Source organism: Nuphar pumila, chromosome 3 (genome assembly GCF_984573655.1).
Source record: "Nuphar pumila chromosome 3, dmNupPumi1.hap1.1, whole genome shotgun sequence".
Taxonomy (NCBI): domain Eukaryota; kingdom Viridiplantae; phylum Streptophyta; class Magnoliopsida; order Nymphaeales; family Nymphaeaceae; genus Nuphar; species Nuphar pumila.
The window spans coordinates 25,022,367-25,039,774 of record NC_143251.1 but is presented as its reverse complement, the minus strand read 5'-3'; the positions used below and the strand labels follow the sequence as shown (position 1 = coordinate 25,039,774).

The 17,408-nt window shown below is 40.9% G+C and overlaps 1 protein-coding gene across 1 annotated transcript; it reads left to right on the top strand.

The window, feature by feature from the left end:
* Window positions 1–344: 344 nt before the first annotated feature.
* LOC149842330 (uncharacterized) lies at window positions 345–13,604 on the top strand. Its single transcript, XM_090001388.1, has 6 exons — window positions 345–992; window positions 1,736–1,834; window positions 4,312–4,489; window positions 12,614–12,711; window positions 13,161–13,222; window positions 13,332–13,604. Exons 1-6 carry the CDS (start codon window positions 552–554, stop codon window positions 13,459–13,461), a joined length of 1,008 nt encoding a protein of 335 aa, XP_089857514.1. The 5' UTR covers window positions 345–551; the 3' UTR covers window positions 13,462–13,604.
* The last annotated feature ends 3,804 nt before the right edge of the window (window positions 13,605–17,408 follow it).

Sequence of the window (17,408 nt, the reverse complement as noted above, 5' to 3'; positions counted from 1 at the left end):
ATTTATATATATAGCCAACAAGTAGCCGTTAGTCTACGGGCCTGACCTGACCTAAGAATTTGTCAGGTCGGGTTAAGCCTTCTTCAAAAAACTAGACACAGGCCCGACCAGTTTGGTTGCGCCACTCGCTACCTGTGGATGTGCTTGGCATGATCACACGCAAATTGGGCTGGCCTGGGCCAGCCTCATTGGTTCACTATTAGACCCCGGCTCCAATAAATTGTTTCGTTTCAATGTCGGTTGTACATCGGGTCGGGTCACGACCCATGATCCCAATCTCATCAGGACTTTGTCCATTCGCACCCAGTCGGGATTTTCAGACATAGGATCACTCGCAAAGAAATGGAAAAACTGAAGAGGGCCGTTTCTGCAAATCGGGCAAGCTGCTGCCTCACTCATCTATCCGACCGAACGCCACGCCAATGATGTTGTCTTTCGGAAGATCTGAAATAGGAGAATGAAGATCAACATCCTTCCCTCTCTATTCTATTGGTAGGTATCTAGTCCAATTCAAAAGGAACAAGTGTGACTCGTCTTTCTCTCTCTCTGGAATGGCTTCTACTCGGCTCTATCTGTGGGGTGCCCTTCATCCAAGGTTCCTGCGAAAGGGTCGTAATCCTACCAAAACCCCATTTCGACCATCATCGGTGGAAAGGCCGGCTGCCCATTTGGTGTTGAGAGCTCGCAGGACGGATGAAGATGCATCCCTTACTTCCAATGCCAACAAACAGCAGAAAGAAACGAAGGAAGTGGTTGAAGAGGAAGAAGTGGAGGAAGTTGAGGAGGACCTTCCGTGGATACAGGAAAAAACAGCGGACCTCGTGGAGTTCACTGGAACGGTGACCCAGGCGATTCCTGGCCCGAGAGTCGGGCAGAGCTCGCTCCCGTGGTTGCTGGCCTTGCCCTTCGCCTATGTCAGCGTCTCCTTTGTCGTTGCCGTCGTGAAGACGGTGAAGAGATTCACTTCTCCGAAGGCGCAGAAGCGTAGGCTTGTGAGTCTCTCTTTCTGGCCTTTTTCTTTACAAGGGGTTGATGGTTGGTTCTTCATTTCTGAATAGCAATTAATTTATTCTTTTTCTTATTTTGGGCATCCTTTTCTTTCTTTTTTTCTTCTTCTTGGAATTTGTTGCTTTCTGCTATTTGCAATGGTAGGCTGGGTGGTGGTTTTTGTTTTTGTTGTCAGATTTCTGTGTTATCCAATTATACATTTTATGATTAGTGATCTTTTCTCTAACGAAATAACAAAAGAAATGACAAGAAAAATGTTGGATGTCAAGTACCGATGCAATGGTAGGTTTAGAGGATTGAGGTCCATAATGCGTATGGGATTCTTATAGGTTCTCTCAGATGTGAAAAAAATGGGTTTTCATAATAGTCCATGATAATACTATCAGATCTTGGTCTTTGATCTGGGTATAAGTTTTAACGCCTCTTGCAATTTCAACCTCTTTTGCAAGTACGTGTGATCGGTACTACATTTCACATGAAACTCAACCGAGTTTGAATTGTTTCATCTTGTCCAGAGAACTTGATTTTGATTGACACTATTGAAACTTCTTTGCTATTTCATGTCGAATTGACGCGCACTAGATTTATTCTGGGCATTTCACTTTAATGGTGTGGAAGGGCCTTCTATTTAGTATCAAGAATGGTCACTGTTTGTTGTGGTTTATCAATACTTTTAACTTTTAAACCCAGCTGTACACCTAATTTTTCTCATGTTCTTATTTTGTAGGTAAACAAGAACGCTATGCTATGCAAATCAATTGATGAATATTTTGTCAATGGAAGGAATGAACTGCAACATTCAGGTTTAAAGGACTTGATGAAAAAGGTAATTTTTGTAGGATTTTGGGATCATTTCATTCCCCATATTTTTAGCTAGGCTACTGAGAGTGAGATTTCATCGTATGTATCCTTACATGAATACATCTGTTCATCTTGTATTCTGTTTCCCACAATTCTTTCATTCTCCATTATAGTTGATTGTGAAACCGTGAGGAATGCAAAGGGAGAATGGTGCTATACCATATCTCTTAACACTTGACCATTTATGTCTAATACTAGCCTCGGGGTAAGGATTAAGCAATTATAGCCATTTCATAACTCGTACACTATGCCAAACAAATACTGATTATTGCAAGTTTTGCAATTGTTCCACTAGTACCTTTCTAAACTGATTTCATATTAATGCTGTGGATAACGCTGTTAAAGTTCAATCTTGGGAAGATCTATTCACGTGAGGTGGATTGCCATGATACTGAAATGGCTCCTGAGCCTTGAGTTGCTAGTTTTCTTAAGTGGATTGGTATTGGGAATGATTCTATCGAAAGGGGACAGTGCTTCTCTTAGAATCATCCATCAAAGGAACAGGCATGTGCATCGGTAGCAACTGTAGAGCCAGTTATGGTGCATGAGTCAACCTGACATGTTTCAATTATGAGATGTGTTAGACTTGTATCTGTCCATGGCTTGGGTTTTGGTTGCAAGTGCTTAGTAAGGTGTTCGTACTATGTGGCCTTATATGTTCAATTGATTTTGGCTAGATCGTTGTTTGTTAATTTCTCTCTTGGTGACCTGTTGCTTTAGGAATTCATCATCTGCTGTCTGTTTATTATGCTAGGCAATTTGTTGGAATAGGACTGACTGAGAGTTGCCTGGCGCTAAGCTGATGGTTTTAGCCCTTTACGAGTCAAAGTTGGATTTTTTGGAAATTGAATTTTTGAAAAAAAACCCTGGTGTATCTTTATTCATATTTATAATGAGTTTGCAGAAATGGATGATTTAAATTGTTCATTGGCATATCCATATCTTTTGGTGAATGATATGAAATTTGTGTGTTTCATATGGTGTGTATTTTTCTATGATCTGGTCATCGCATGAAATCCCTCCTCCTTCCCACTCCTAACACGCTTCTTTAGGCTGATCTCACTGCAGTTTATGTGAGTTTTTTCTTAGTTTGTGGAAAGTTATTTCTTTGTTTTCTTGTGCAATTTATAGTCTTATTGGAAGAATCTTATTGTATATGCTGCAATAGAGTCATGATTCTTGAAGTGTAGACATATTTTTTGTTGGCCAAGTACAGCAAGCACAATGAATATATTTATAAGCAGATTTTTGTTTCAAAAATTAGCTTCATATCCTTATACACAAGACTAAGTCAACGGAGTGAGGAAAAAGGAGATGGATGATGTACTTGTTCCTCAATATAACTTTGGTTCAAGTTAGAGATGTGAACATCCATAATTTCCAGCTTCCTAGTGAAAAAAAAGAAAAGAAAAATCTCTTTCAAGTGGTCACGGTGATGCCTTGGCTCTCAATGAGAGGGTATTGGATAATTCTTATATCCCTGAATGCAGTTGTATACTTCCATTATTGGTGTTGCCCCTTAAGAGTTGAATTTGATGACTGATATTGCAAGAGTCAAAGCATTTTTATGGTGGGATTGTGGAAACAATTCCAGGTAATATTTGTAACAATTACTGGGTATTATAGATGCAGTTTGCATGTGCACATTTAGAACACTATTGAAGTATTAATATTTATAACATCCTCTAAATGTATTTTCTTATTATAAATATATCTGTGCTTAATTTGAAAATTTGTATGATACTAGTTAACATTGTCAATGGGGGTGATATGAATTTATTTTCAAATATCTTCCGTCAAAGGCAATGAAGAAATTGAAGGAACAATGCTGGAAATGTCTACAGGAGAGCCAATCAACTAAGCTACCTGGTTTAAGAATAACTGGTGAATCATAGATAAAAAATGGTGCTAAAAATATAGCTTGGCTTCTATGATTGTAATGATTGATTGGCACTGGTTGAAATTACCATTCCAGATTTCTTGATACCTAGTATTGTTGCATTGTCTGAATTTCATTCTATATATTTTGCAGACTGTCTGTTCACCTTGTCTTAGCCCAGGGTTCCTTATATACCCACAAAGTATGTTGCTTGGGTCCGGTGTCAACTTTTACTTTTCATGGTCCAAATTCCTTGTCTGGAGTTCATTTCTATCAGGATGTAAAGAGTTTTTACTTTTTACACTGCTTAATGGATCAGTCATCGTGCCCTGCTAAACATTTGGAATACACTATTGCACATTTTCTTCTTGTGAACAAAACATGATATGCTTGTATTTGTTGGAAGTTTAATACTTAAAGCATTTGTTTTAATTAGGTTTTACTGTTAAGGGTTTTATTTATGATTGAAGTCCAGTTCGTGTCAAGCATGACAGCTTGTTCTTTGCTTTGGAACTTCAAAACTGTTCTTGTTAAAGCTTTATATTTTGCCTTTACACAATCAGACAGGCTTTAGCATGGATGAAATTCTGCGGAAGTATTTACGGTATGCACTGAATGAGAAGCCATTCAATCCTGATGTGGTTTTAGATCTTATTCATTTAAGGAAAATGTCAATGCTAGAGGATGCTCAAGTTGCAGAAGTTTTGAATGAGATTTCAAGAAGAATTGTGAGGGAAAAAGGTAAATTCTGAGAACATCTCTTGTTCTGTTTTGTTCTGTTTTCACATCATCATGTAACTGCCTCACACTGATGCCTTCTTGGAGTAGATGCATTCGCTGCTTGACAAGATGATGCCTTCATGTTAATTCTCTTTGGACAAATCTGCTTTGACTTAATTCCCTTATAAACGATGCTGGGAGCAAAAATTCTGGTTTGCTTGGTAGCTTATGGTGTTGAGAAGCAATAGATCGAGGGACATTTTTGTCTTCCAAGTTTTTGGGTTCTTGTAAAATTTGTGTTCTTTGGGCTGTATGGGAAGCTCACTGGTTCTTTTGTGTTATTATATCAAATGTGTGGTGCATTATAAATTACCCTGATAAGGATCACTAAAAATACACTCTTCAATCTTTTTTTAGTTAAAAAAAGATTTCTCTCTCTCTCTCATGTTTCCTTTTCTTCCCTATTTCTCCTTTTCCTTTCTTTCTCCTGCTTTTCTTCCTTTCTTTCTTATATTCTTGTCTTCCCTTTCTCTCATAATTTTCTTTTCTTCTCCCATTCGTTTCTTATTTTCTTTCTTCTTCCTTCCTCTTCCACATTGGCTTCTGGTTCCTCTACCTTACACCATATCTGAGTTGTTTTTGGCCTCTGCTGACACCATCTTCTAGTTCACGTTTCAGCCTGCTTTCATCTGGTCATTTGGTGCAAGATTGAAACAGAATTGTGGAAGACTACTTCTGCCGCAAGGCACTATCTTGAGTTTTTGGATGTTGAATGTTTTTGTGAATCAGCAAGGGAGATTTGAGGCTTGTTTTTGGTTTGGAATGAGAGGTAAAATGTGTGCATGACCATAGAGAACGGTCAATTTGGTGAAAATAGAGAGGTATAAGATTTTTTGAGGTGATTAGGGCTGGTCACTATGGCATTGGTGCGTTCAAATGAAAAGGAAAGGGAAGTGACAATGTAAACCCTAAAATCAGATGTTAGTAATCAAAGTTGTAAAAGAGAAGTGTAGTGTATACTCTTCATTGGAGACTGAAGCAAGGACTCAAATACAATAAAAAAGAAAGGTGAATTATAGAGAGCACTCCCAATCTTGAATGTATGGATGGTTCTAATGTGAAATTTGTTAGAACTACATAGAATGAGTTTGATCAATTGAATTGGAAATTCTTGCCCAAGGCAAATGGGAATATATCAGTGGTGATATAAACTAGATGAGAAAGAACAAGGGTATGGGATTTGGAAGGAAGAGAATGCATTGGTTACATCTTGGTTATTACAAACAATGCATCCAAGCATCTCAAGAATATTTTTCTATTTGCAATCGGCAAAGGAAGTGTAAGAAGCGGTGGCTGATACATATTCCAAGAAAAAAATGTAACAGAAATATAAGGCACTTGATACAACCAAAGGAACCTGTCCATAAATGAGTACTATACTGAGCTACAAGGACCATGGGATGAGTTATATTACTGTACCCAAGTTGATTCCTTAATATATGCCAAAAAGATTAGCAAAGGGGGTAGAAAGAGAAAAATCCGTAATCTAAACCTTCTCTGATTACCATGCATACCTTACTTCTAAGGAAAGAGGTTGAAGAACATTAAAATGAGAAAAGTGAAATTAGTATGGAGCAATTTACCCTTAAGGGTTGACCTAATGTATCCGAGATGGCATTTAAGAGTGGTAGGGGTAGAGGGGGACCCTATTCATGGAAGAGAATGAGAGTTGTGTATGAAGATGAAAAAACAAATTCTGGTGCTCACATTGTGGGAATGCACAGCACACCAAGGAGCAATGTTAGGACTTACCGACTTAGTTGGGAAACCCAACTATCTAAAGAACAAGGCCTTCTACTCATCAAATTTTGGGAGTATTCAAGCAAAGGAAAGTGAATTTAATATTTTTGAGTAGTTTGAAGAAGATTGAAGAGTTAGATTTAAAGGTGGCAGAGAATGCCATCATATACCTGACCGCTGTATGGCGTATGTTTCTCATACCACACAGGGTTACCATGTTTCTTTGCATTTTTTTTTCTAGGACATGGATTATGGACTTAGGGGCTACTGATCGTATGGATGCAACTGAAAGAAGGGAGACTCCTTCACAATATGCCTCATCCTTGTCTAGTTATACTGCAAGACTTGCTAATGGATCTACCACTCCTATGCTTGGAAAGGGGAGTGCGAGGGCACTTTGGTTCCCCTTATCTTTTGTGTTCTATATTCCTAGTTTTTCAGTTAATTCACTTTTGGTCAGTTCCTGAACGAAAGACCTAAATTGCTCCATAGCCTTTCCTCCTAATAAATGTTCTCTTCAAGATCTAAAGATGAGAAGACTTTTCGTCGTGGTAGTAAGAACCGAGGATTATCTGTTTTGGATGAACATCTGGCCGTCTTTGATAGATTCTGACCCCAATTTTTGAAGAAGACCAGTTGTGGGACAATAAGTTAGGTTGCTTTTCTTTATCTAAATTTCAAAGTGTTATACCCAGTGTAATCAAAGTAAAGAATTTGTGCTAGAATGTGATCTGTCAACAAGCCAAGCATCATAGAGTCTTGTTTCCTAGTGGTATGTCTAGAAGTTGAAGTTTTTGCACTCAGATGTATGGGACTGCTACTAATGCTATTTGTAGAAAGCCCCCAGATATATTATCATCTGTAGATGATTGAACTAGAATAGTAATTGATGCAGGGGGACGTCGACTGTTGCGGCACTTGGATGCTGAATGGAAGAACTCGGCTCCCACGTCGTGCAAGGCACATAAATAGCAAACGAGAACCACAGAAACGCTGTTGTATAGTTTTTATTCCAAGAACTTTCAGTTGAACAAAGAACTGAACCTTAATGAAGGGGGTTGAAAATGAATAATGACAGTACAAGAATCTAAATCAAGAAAAAAATACTGATAGAGGAAACAAAGAGAAGCAAAACTGCTCAATAAAAAAATAAAAGGCTGCTGCGATTTTTCAATGTTCTCTGTGTTGCGCACACAACCCTAGAGGGGTTTTTAAAAGCCCTGTTGGATCCGGGTCTCGAGTCCGGTCCCGGACCCGAGGCAACATCCGTTTGCTGCTGGATCTGAGTCATCTGGGCCTGCGTTCCTCGTGCTCGTCAGGAGTGCTCCATTCTGGTGCCTTGGTACCACCATCTGGATCGGATCCACCACCTGGATCCGATCGTCAATCCCCATGTGTAGACCCGGTCCCTTGCCTGGGTCATGTGGTGTAAGCTGGACCCAGTCCTGTTCTGCATCATTCTCCCCTGGTTTGGAAAAAGTCGGCTCTACGACTTGTTGTCTCCATAGTAAGCAATTAGATCAAACATAGTAGATATAAGAGAATGGTGCCAATCTTCGGGCAGCTCAAGGAGGTAAGACCGGTCAAATAGGCCCGCGAGCTGGGAAAACCCGGTCTCCTTGGTGGGAAGAACTATCTTATGGCCCTGAAAGACAAATGTGTACGGGTTCCTACGGCCATCATGAATGGCCTTACGGTCAAACTGCCAGAGACGCCCCAAAAGGATGTGACACACACTCATAGGGGCCACATCACACCACACTTCATCATGGTAATGCTCCCTTATGGAGAATCGAACTAGGCAACGCAGGGTGATGGGTACTTCGTTCCCTTTCTTGAACCATGCCATTTTATAGGGTTGGGACAATTTTTCCGTTTTTAAGTTCAAGGTGGACACAATACTCTCGGACATCATATTCTCACACGCCCCAGTATCAATGATAATATCACACGTGCGCCCCTCATAGTTGCACTGGGTTCTAAAAATATTATTCCGCAACCATTTTGTCGGGGTCGACTCTCAGGATATGGTCAAAACATGATGGATGGTTAACAAGTTTTCAAGGCTACCATCGAACTCTACGACTTTCATCTCGTCATTTTCCTCAACAGGTGACTCACCCTCGCTCTCACTATCGGAAGCAGACTCGACAATGCCCTCTACGAAATGGGTGTTCTTACTCATGGTGGGACACTTGGACACAACATGACCTAACTCTTGGCACCTAAAACAACGAATGGTAGACTCATTGGGCTTACCTTTGGATCTGGTGTGGTATGCGGGTCTAGACTGATCGGGTTTGCTAGGGTCGACTCCTGGGGTGGACTTTGAGTCTTCTTTCCTAGGGGAGCTCGCTCCCCTGGTTGGGAAACTCGACTTGAGTTGACTGGACTGATCACTATGGGGTGTCTTATGTTCCTGCCTCCTTTTCAATTTCTCCTCCACATTCATGACATAACTGCTTACCTGATCTAATAACTCGACTGTGCTACAATTGAAGTCATCAGAAATAGCAGGACAAAGACCAGAAATATACCTCGTGACCTGCTGGCGAGCGGTCTCCTCGATTTTCACTCGTAGGGAAAGACGATAAAACTCAGCGGTGTACTCTACCATAGTGCTGATGCTTTGACGCAGGGTCAGGTATTCCTTGTAGGCCCTTTCGGCATGATCTGACGACACAAATTTGGACTACATCAATCTCTGCATCTCTTCCCATGACTGCACACGCTCTAGTCCTTGTCGCTCCCTCGACCTCTGCATCTCAACCCACCATGTCTATGCTAGGCCTCTCAACCTAGTAGAGGTTAAGGAGACACGACGATGCTCAGCTACGTCGTGGTAGTCAAAGAAGAACTGGACGACATAGGACCAGTTGAAGAATTGCTCCGCATCAAACCGACCTGCGAACTCTAGAAGATCGAACTTCACCCCGTACGTGGAGGGGCACTCAGATGCTCTCTACTGACGGGCCTCCACCATGCCTACGAGGTACTCGTTCGAGAAGGTATCATCGTCCCACACTGCTTTATCTTCGCTGTTCTGCTCGCCTGGCTGCTGGTGCTGACGTACTCCGATGGGTGGTCGGCGCTCAGGTCGCGCTGATCCCTGCTGAGTCTGCCTCGGTCTGGCTTGCCCGTGGGCGGGAGCCATCTGTGGCCGGCGTTGTGGCATCAGCATGACAGGAGGTCTAAAGTAAGGGGGATGGGGCTGCCGGGTCTCGGGCTCTAGGTGGGTAGGATCGGGATAGTATAGGTCTAGGTTATGGGTTGGATTAGGATGGGGGCAGTGGATTGGGTTTGGTACGAGATTCTGGATCGGGGTTGGGTTAAAGGCTTGGGTCTGGTAAGGGTACTGGGTTTGGGTAGTGTAGTACTGAGATGAATCACCCGATTGGATTTGGATTAGGTCAAATCCTAAACTATTCGTCGGACCCAAATTTGGATAGGTTTGATCGGGGATCGAGTTGTGGGGATAAGAGGGTCGGTTTGAACTCGATCCACGATCCATATGATTATGAGTCTGGTTTGGACCTGGCTCAAATTCAAACTGGGGCTCCGTCCAGGTTCGGTATGGGTTTGGATCGGCACTGGATCCATTTTGTGGGTCAAAACTAAAGGGTTGGATTTGGTTCGGGAGGAACCGTGAACCAAACTCAACTAGGTAGGTCGGGTAGGTAGGTTCAGGACTCGGACCTGCTTTCGGGGACCCAAAGGATGGTCCTCGAGATCCGGGCCTAGGCCCTATTCTCGCGAACTCGGGTCTGGACCCTCTCGGGTCCAGACCTATCCACACGGGTCCCACTGCTCCCGCTCGTGGGTTTACAGTATTATGGTTCCCACATGCGGGCTCAAGGGGGAAAATCACGACCTTCCTGGGTCGGACAGAGGAACCAGGGTCCCCAGCATGTCTCAGTGGGACGCTGGGACCTTGTAGGTCTGGCCCAACGTGGGGTGCGATACCCAGGGTGCATGACCACGAGCCGGGACCCTTCAGGTCCGACCCAACCTGGGGTGCGGCACCCAGGGTGCGTGACCATGAGCCCAGGCCTGGGACTGGACCCAGCGCAACGCTGTGGTCCTACAACTCACGCCCGACTTGCAACGCAGTCGCAGGGACCTGCTGCGCACCTTGGCGGTTCAGTTGGAGGGTACCCAGACACGGGCGACCCACTGTCGTTGCATACTCAAGTTGGAGGGGGTGTACCCGATGGGGAGGGCTGCCGCAATCTGCATCCCTCTGCAGGGTTTCTTCAACGGCTTCACATCGTGATGTTTGCTGGAGCGTCACTGGGGTTGGGTCGATGGCAGTAGCATCAACAGGATGGATCATGTGCGCGCCTAACAGATTCAGTTGTACCGTGTGCGTGTCCACCTTGGACTCAAGCGCTCCCAACTGTGCCTCGTCCCCGTCCATTCGCTTCGACAGGCCGACGACGTCTTTACTTACTCGCGTCATACCCTCTTGAACATTGGTCATCATGGCCATCAGCTGCGCCATTTGATCTTCCCTACCGGTGTCCTCCCGCTCCTTTTCGGTTACCGGATCGTTCCTCACATTTGGTGGCATGCTGTCGGTGACGGAGGATACCTGGGGCTCTGATACCATTTGATGCAGGGGGACATCGACTGTTGCGGCACTTGGATGCTGAATGGAAGAACTCACCTCCCACATCGTGCAAGGCACATAAATAGCAAACGACAACCACAGAAACACTGTTGTATAGTTTTTATTCCAAGAACTTTCAATTGAACAAAGAACTGAACCTTAATGAAGGGGGTTGAAAATGAATAACGACAGTACGAGAATCTAAATCAATAAAAAAATACTGACAGAGGAAACAAAGAGAAGGAAAACTGCTCAATAAAAAAATAAAAGGCTGCTGCGATTTTTCAATGTTCTCTGCCTTGCGCACGCAACCCTAGAGGGGTTTTTAAAAGCCCTACTGGATCCGGGTCTCGGGTCCGGTCCCAGACCCGAGACAACATCCGTTTGTTGCTGGATCTGAGTCATCTGGGCCTGCGTTCCTCGTGCTCGTCAGGAGTGCTCCATTCTGGCGCCTTGGTACCACCATCTGGATCAGATCCACCACCTGGATTTGATCGTCAATCCCCATGTGCATACACGGTCCCTTGCCTGGGTCATTTGGTGTAAGTTGGACCCAGTCCTGCTTTGCATCATTAATGGTATATCTAGTGAAATCCAAGAATGAAATTGCATTTATCTTTTCTGCTTTGCGCATAGGGATGTCAATGGATCGGGTTTGTATCGGGTACCTGACCCGACCCGAACCTGGATTTCCGGGGTGTGGGCACAAAAAGTGCTGATCCGAATAATATTCAGGTTGTCCTGAACCCAATCCGACCAAATATGCGGGCGGGTTTCGGTTATGATTTTTGCCGGGTACCCAATTTGACCCGAGTGTTTTATATGTATTTTTAGTAAAACTAAACTTTTGAAAGTATATGGATCTGGATATTGGATTTCAGTTTCGTGACCTTGCAAAACCCGAACCCGACAATTTGTTATTTGGGCAAGTTCCGGTACACCTTGATGGGTCGGGTACCCGATCCATCGGCAGCCCTATTTGCACAAATGGTTGAAAAATCATTGCTATATCTTTGTTGGGATACTATGCTCAAATAATTGTATACATATCTCAGCGCCTAAGATACTATGTCAAAAAACATGGGGTTGGACCCAAAACTACTTGCCTTCACACACCTCAATAGAGCGAGGTTGCATAAAGAAAAACAAACACTTAGTATGAGTCATTCACAGACTTTTATAAAGAATATACCTAAATGCTATTAGGAATGCTCTTCTTACTGCAGCCTATCCAATCAATAGAATGCCTAGTGATATGCTTAATGGTAAAGTTTCCCTTACTATTCTAGATTTGAAAACCAAAGAAATTGCTATCCCCTACATTGTCTATCAAAGAAACAAAAAGATAAGAAAAGCAAAGTGCGTGGACATGGATGGTGTGTTCTCAAGGGGCAAGCTTTTTTTCTTTCTTATATACAACAACAACTAACAACAACAACTACGCCTTCATCCCAATACAATTGGGGTCGGCGATATGAACCAAAAAAGAAAATCATTCTGGGTCTTCCACACGAATCCTTCTCCTCCAATCTGATTAACATACAAGGCAAAAAAGCTGAGTAACATCTTTTCAGCTTTTTTTTACTCTGAAAACACCTATAATGTCAAAGAAAACATTCATATTGATATAATTCTTCCACGCTCGGGAGACATGGAACAGGTAGCCTGACTTTTCTTACTACTGGTGTTGAAAATTTTAAGCTGCACCATGTAATTGCTGAGTTGATGTGTTTCAGGTCCTGTTGTCATGGATATTTTGGGGTTTAGTGAGAAGGGCTTCAAGCGAAAACTAGCTGTTCAGGCCCTTTTTGGAAAGATATTTTATCTGTCTGAGGTAAACTGCTCATTTTTCTTTCAACTCTCTAACAAATTGCATATCCTGAAAGAGTCCGGTTCCTGGGAGCGGGTATATGCCAAAGGCTTTTGAGGTGGGGAAAATGCCTCCACATTTTGCCCTTCCATACTGAAAAAAAAATAAATCGTAAAAGCGTTCAGAAAAAATGCTCTTAAAAAAACTGTCCCCTCTTTTGAGCAAAATCGGTTTCAGGGAACGGGTCTACAGGGAGAGGGGAAAACAGAAGAACCATTTCTTTTTAGTATGTATGATATGCTCTCTAGCCCTTTGTTTCATTTAATCATGACTTTCATATGAAGTCAGAAATCAAAATCACAAGAACTATTTCATGCAACTAAAAGAAATCAATTATTCTCCAATTATTGATTTACATATATTATGTGAAATTAGTTAATTTTTCTTGTTATCTTATTTTCACACGTTATTAGCTCCAAGAATTCTGTGCCAGGGATAGCTCTCTAAGTGTCAAGGAAATATTTGGCGTCACAGAGTAAGTACCTGTTCTCGATTATTTATTCACTTTATTCTACATTCCGTTCTCCCTAAATTTGTGACATACCATTCTCTTATTTGATCGTTTTCATTTTTATGCTGCTCAGTGAAGATGCAGACACTCTACGAATCCACACACTTTCAGAAGCTGGGGACATGGATTCCCTCCAGAAGATGGTGGATGGTTCAGATCCAGAACCAACCAGTGAACCATCATCATCGGATGCAGATTCCTGAGACACTGAAATCTTAAGATGAGCTTGGACACAGAGATGTTTGTAGTAAATCCGGCTGCTAAACCGTCATACACTTTTTTGTTTAATGTATGTTGTTAGAAGCATTATTGTTTGAGGTTTAATATGCGAGAAAATTTTGGTAAATTTTGGTTTTAAGTTACTGATCGGCATAGTAATAAATGTTTAAAATGGCAATATACCAACCATTAGCTTCTCATGAGAATTTCGTTTTTTTTTTTAAATATTTTTGCGTGTTTTTATCGGTAATTAACATAAAATCAAAATTATATATATATATTAAATGGTTGTCACAAAAGCCAAAAAATTATTTATGCACCTTGTAAGTGGAGAAAAATGCACCTTGTAGCTGATATGGCCCGTGAAGCTACGGACCCGTGCACACCCTAGGATCTTGGATCTAAATAAGGTTGTATGGATCTAGTGTTTGGTTTTGAATATGGTAAGTAGAGTTGGATCTCAAATGGATCCAAAATCCAATTACGGGGTTAGATTTGAATTTTTAAAAGATCCAAAATATTAGGTGATTCAACCAAGATCCGAGATCCATTAGAAAATTAGAATGCATACAAATAAATTTATGTAAACATAAATTACAACGAAAAGAGCAGGAGTAGTATTGTAAAGAGGTTCGTTGCCTCTTTGGGAAATGACTTGAGTTCAAATCTCATCACACACATGGTTTATGTAGTGGATGTGCTACATTTCCTTTTTGACAAACTTTAACTATTTTAAAAATACACGTTTTCATTAATAGAGATAAAGTCAAAAAGAAAAAAAAACAAGAAAGGTAAGTCATGCATACAAAATGGAATACACGCCTATTGGATTGTAATTCAAATTTTAGTTTAAAACATGAGGAAATTCCTCATATAACACACATTTTCTTTTGTTATTGGTTAAGATAGAATTTAAGAGGAAATGAAAGTTTGAAAATTCATTTTGGAAAACTATTTATTCTTTTTTTCATTTCACGATTTTTGTTGGTTGATTCAAGATGGCTGCCTTGTAGGCATGGAAGAAAGAGGTGAGTATTGAAAGCGGAAAAAAATAAATATCGAAACCAAATGGTATTTGAAGGACCAGCCTCTCACACGTGATTGGAGAAATGAGGGGGGGGGGGGGAGTCAAAGAGAATTGATTTTGCAATTAATCAAGAGTAAAAAGGGATTTTTTTTTTAAGTTGCCAAAACACTTTACACGATTTTTTGCTCTCAATCTTTCTCTCTCTCAAACCCTTCTCCTCTCTCTCATCTCTCTCTTCTCCTCTCTTTCTGTCTTCTCTTCTTCTTCCTTCCTTGCCATGCAACTACTCATCTTGGAGGTACTGGATGACAGACCAATTGGTGGAAGGACTACGAACTGTTGATCCGGCCATACCTCAGGAGTTTGTTTGGTGACTCAATTCATCGAAAAGAGGTAGGGGCATGCTATCCCTATGTGTGCGCTTAGGGACGTGTGATACACATATTCATCCTACTATCTGAATATATGTATAAAAATACATATACTCAAGTTGATCTTAGGTAGGTGAATAACGTGCAATATATGAGATGATGCTGGAATACGTTTTGGTTTGTACATCGATCCACTTGAAACAGTGAGATCGATAGCATAAGCCTTATATCAGATTCACTCAAATATATATGTGCATAACATGATGAAAAAAGGACTGGTTTTTATAAAAGTATATAGATTATTGATGGACGAAAGAAAACATTGCGTAAGCATATATGGTTGTTCAAAAGTGAATTTGATATGCATGATTTAATATGAGAGTTCTCTAAAGAAAATAAAATATATATTGATCTAGATATATCCAAATGTGTTGCTTAGATGTAGGGTATCTCAGTTATGATTCAAAAAAAAATTAATAATAGCCATGGACACGTATCTACCATGATTCATTTGTTATTCTTTATATATATATATATAATGTTTTTGCGCTTTAGCGGTATAAGACAACCAACATACAGGGTTATACTGGATGCCATTAACCATGCATCGATCGACCTAGAAGGGGTGGGAACAATGATACCATAAAAAGAAAAAAAAAATCTGTTGCAAAAGTTAGGACACTAGAGATCTATTGTTCGTAAATATTTATTGTGTAGAATTACAAAGTCAAGTTTAATATAAATATATTATTCATGCTATGCCATCAAATTGTCTCTAATTTGATTTGAAACTGTGTATGATTACTGGTTCTTGGCATTATGAGATTCATTGATATATAGATTTTTGCATGCATGTGAATCACTAATTTGCAGCTTCAACATACTTGTATGTACAACTAGGCGTGAATATTATTTCATGTGTATCGCGTATTGCCTTAATAAGATCTACAGCAGTGCATATATATTACTGTCATTTTATGTATTGTGAATTAGTGTACTGTTTTCTCACTTAGATGAATTGAAAAAGTGTTGTTTTAACATACCCTATGCATGATATTTTGTGGTTGTATGCATTCAAAAGAAAAAAAAATAATTTAGGTCGGAACTACATGGGTAGCAGACTGTAGGTCTGACAACATGGTATCACATGCTCGGCGGTCCAGCACTACCTGGTGAGTCCGTTCAGAATGGCCTGGGGTTTGTCGACCTTACACGGGTTGTGTGTTTCAATGCATTTGATGCACAACCAGCGCAAGGTACTATGCTTGATTGGGCATTACAGACCCAAACAACACCACATGCTGTCTCAGTGGGTTTTGCCGCAACATTTTTAAAAGAACCCGATATATATGAGGGTTCATGTTCTCAGCCATGGTCATAGGGAACCTTGGTATGCTAAGAAAAGGTTGGCTCGGGTGGTGATTCTTGATGATGCCAATGATGTCGTTAGGGCGGTGATTCTCTAACAATGTCATTAGGGTGATGATTCTCTAATGATGCCATTAAGGTGGTGATTCTCTAATGATGTCATTTAGGGTGATTATTCTCTAATGATGATATTGAAGTGGTGATTCTCTAATGATGCTGTTAGGGTATTGATTCTCTAATGATGCTATTAGAGTAGTGATTCTCTAAACGATGTCATCAAGGTGGTGATTCTCTAATGATGTCATTAGGATGGTGATTCTCTAATGATGATATCAGAGTGGTGATTCTTCAAATAGTATCGTTAGAGCGGCGATTCTCTAACAATAGCCATCTAGGGTGGTGATTCTCTGACGATAGTAGCCAAGGGTGGTGATGCCTAATGTCTCAGTCGAAGGTGATGATTTCTGAGGTCGGTCGAGAAATATATTGAGACATTGCACACATAAAATTTATTATGGCACAATTCAAATTGTACCTTGTGCAATAAAAAACTTTGAAATATTGCTTGGGATATCACTTAGCAGACATGATCATGGAACCTAAGGATTAATTATTATTATATTTTTGTCTAAATAGATAGTGTGGGCGGCTAGATGCAATGTTATCATGGACACGATAACCAACCTTGCTGAGCTTGTGCAACAGTAGGTGGTTGCGATATAGCAGATGGGTGTGAACCTCCAACAAGTTGCCCAAGACAGGAAGAACATAGGTGTGGTCACCTACAAGCATTTTATGAAAATTAACCCTCCTGCTTTTAAGGATAAGACGAACCCTGAAGCTATTGAGACATGGATACGTGAGATAGAGCGTATTTTTTATGTTCTAAATGTTTCAGAGGAGCTGAATGCGAACTTCAGTACCTATTGTCTCAAGAACCATGCTGAGAAGTGGTGAGATACAATCTATGTGGTCAGATTCTAGAATGAGAATGTTACTTGGGATGAGTTTGTGGAGGCTTTTAATTATGTATACTTTTTTAAGCATAAATGAAGTAAGAAGATATAGGAATTTTTAGACCTACAACAAGGGGCAACAATCCTAACATACTATATCACTAAGTTTCGTTGTGTAGAGCGTTATTACCCAAATATATACATCATGG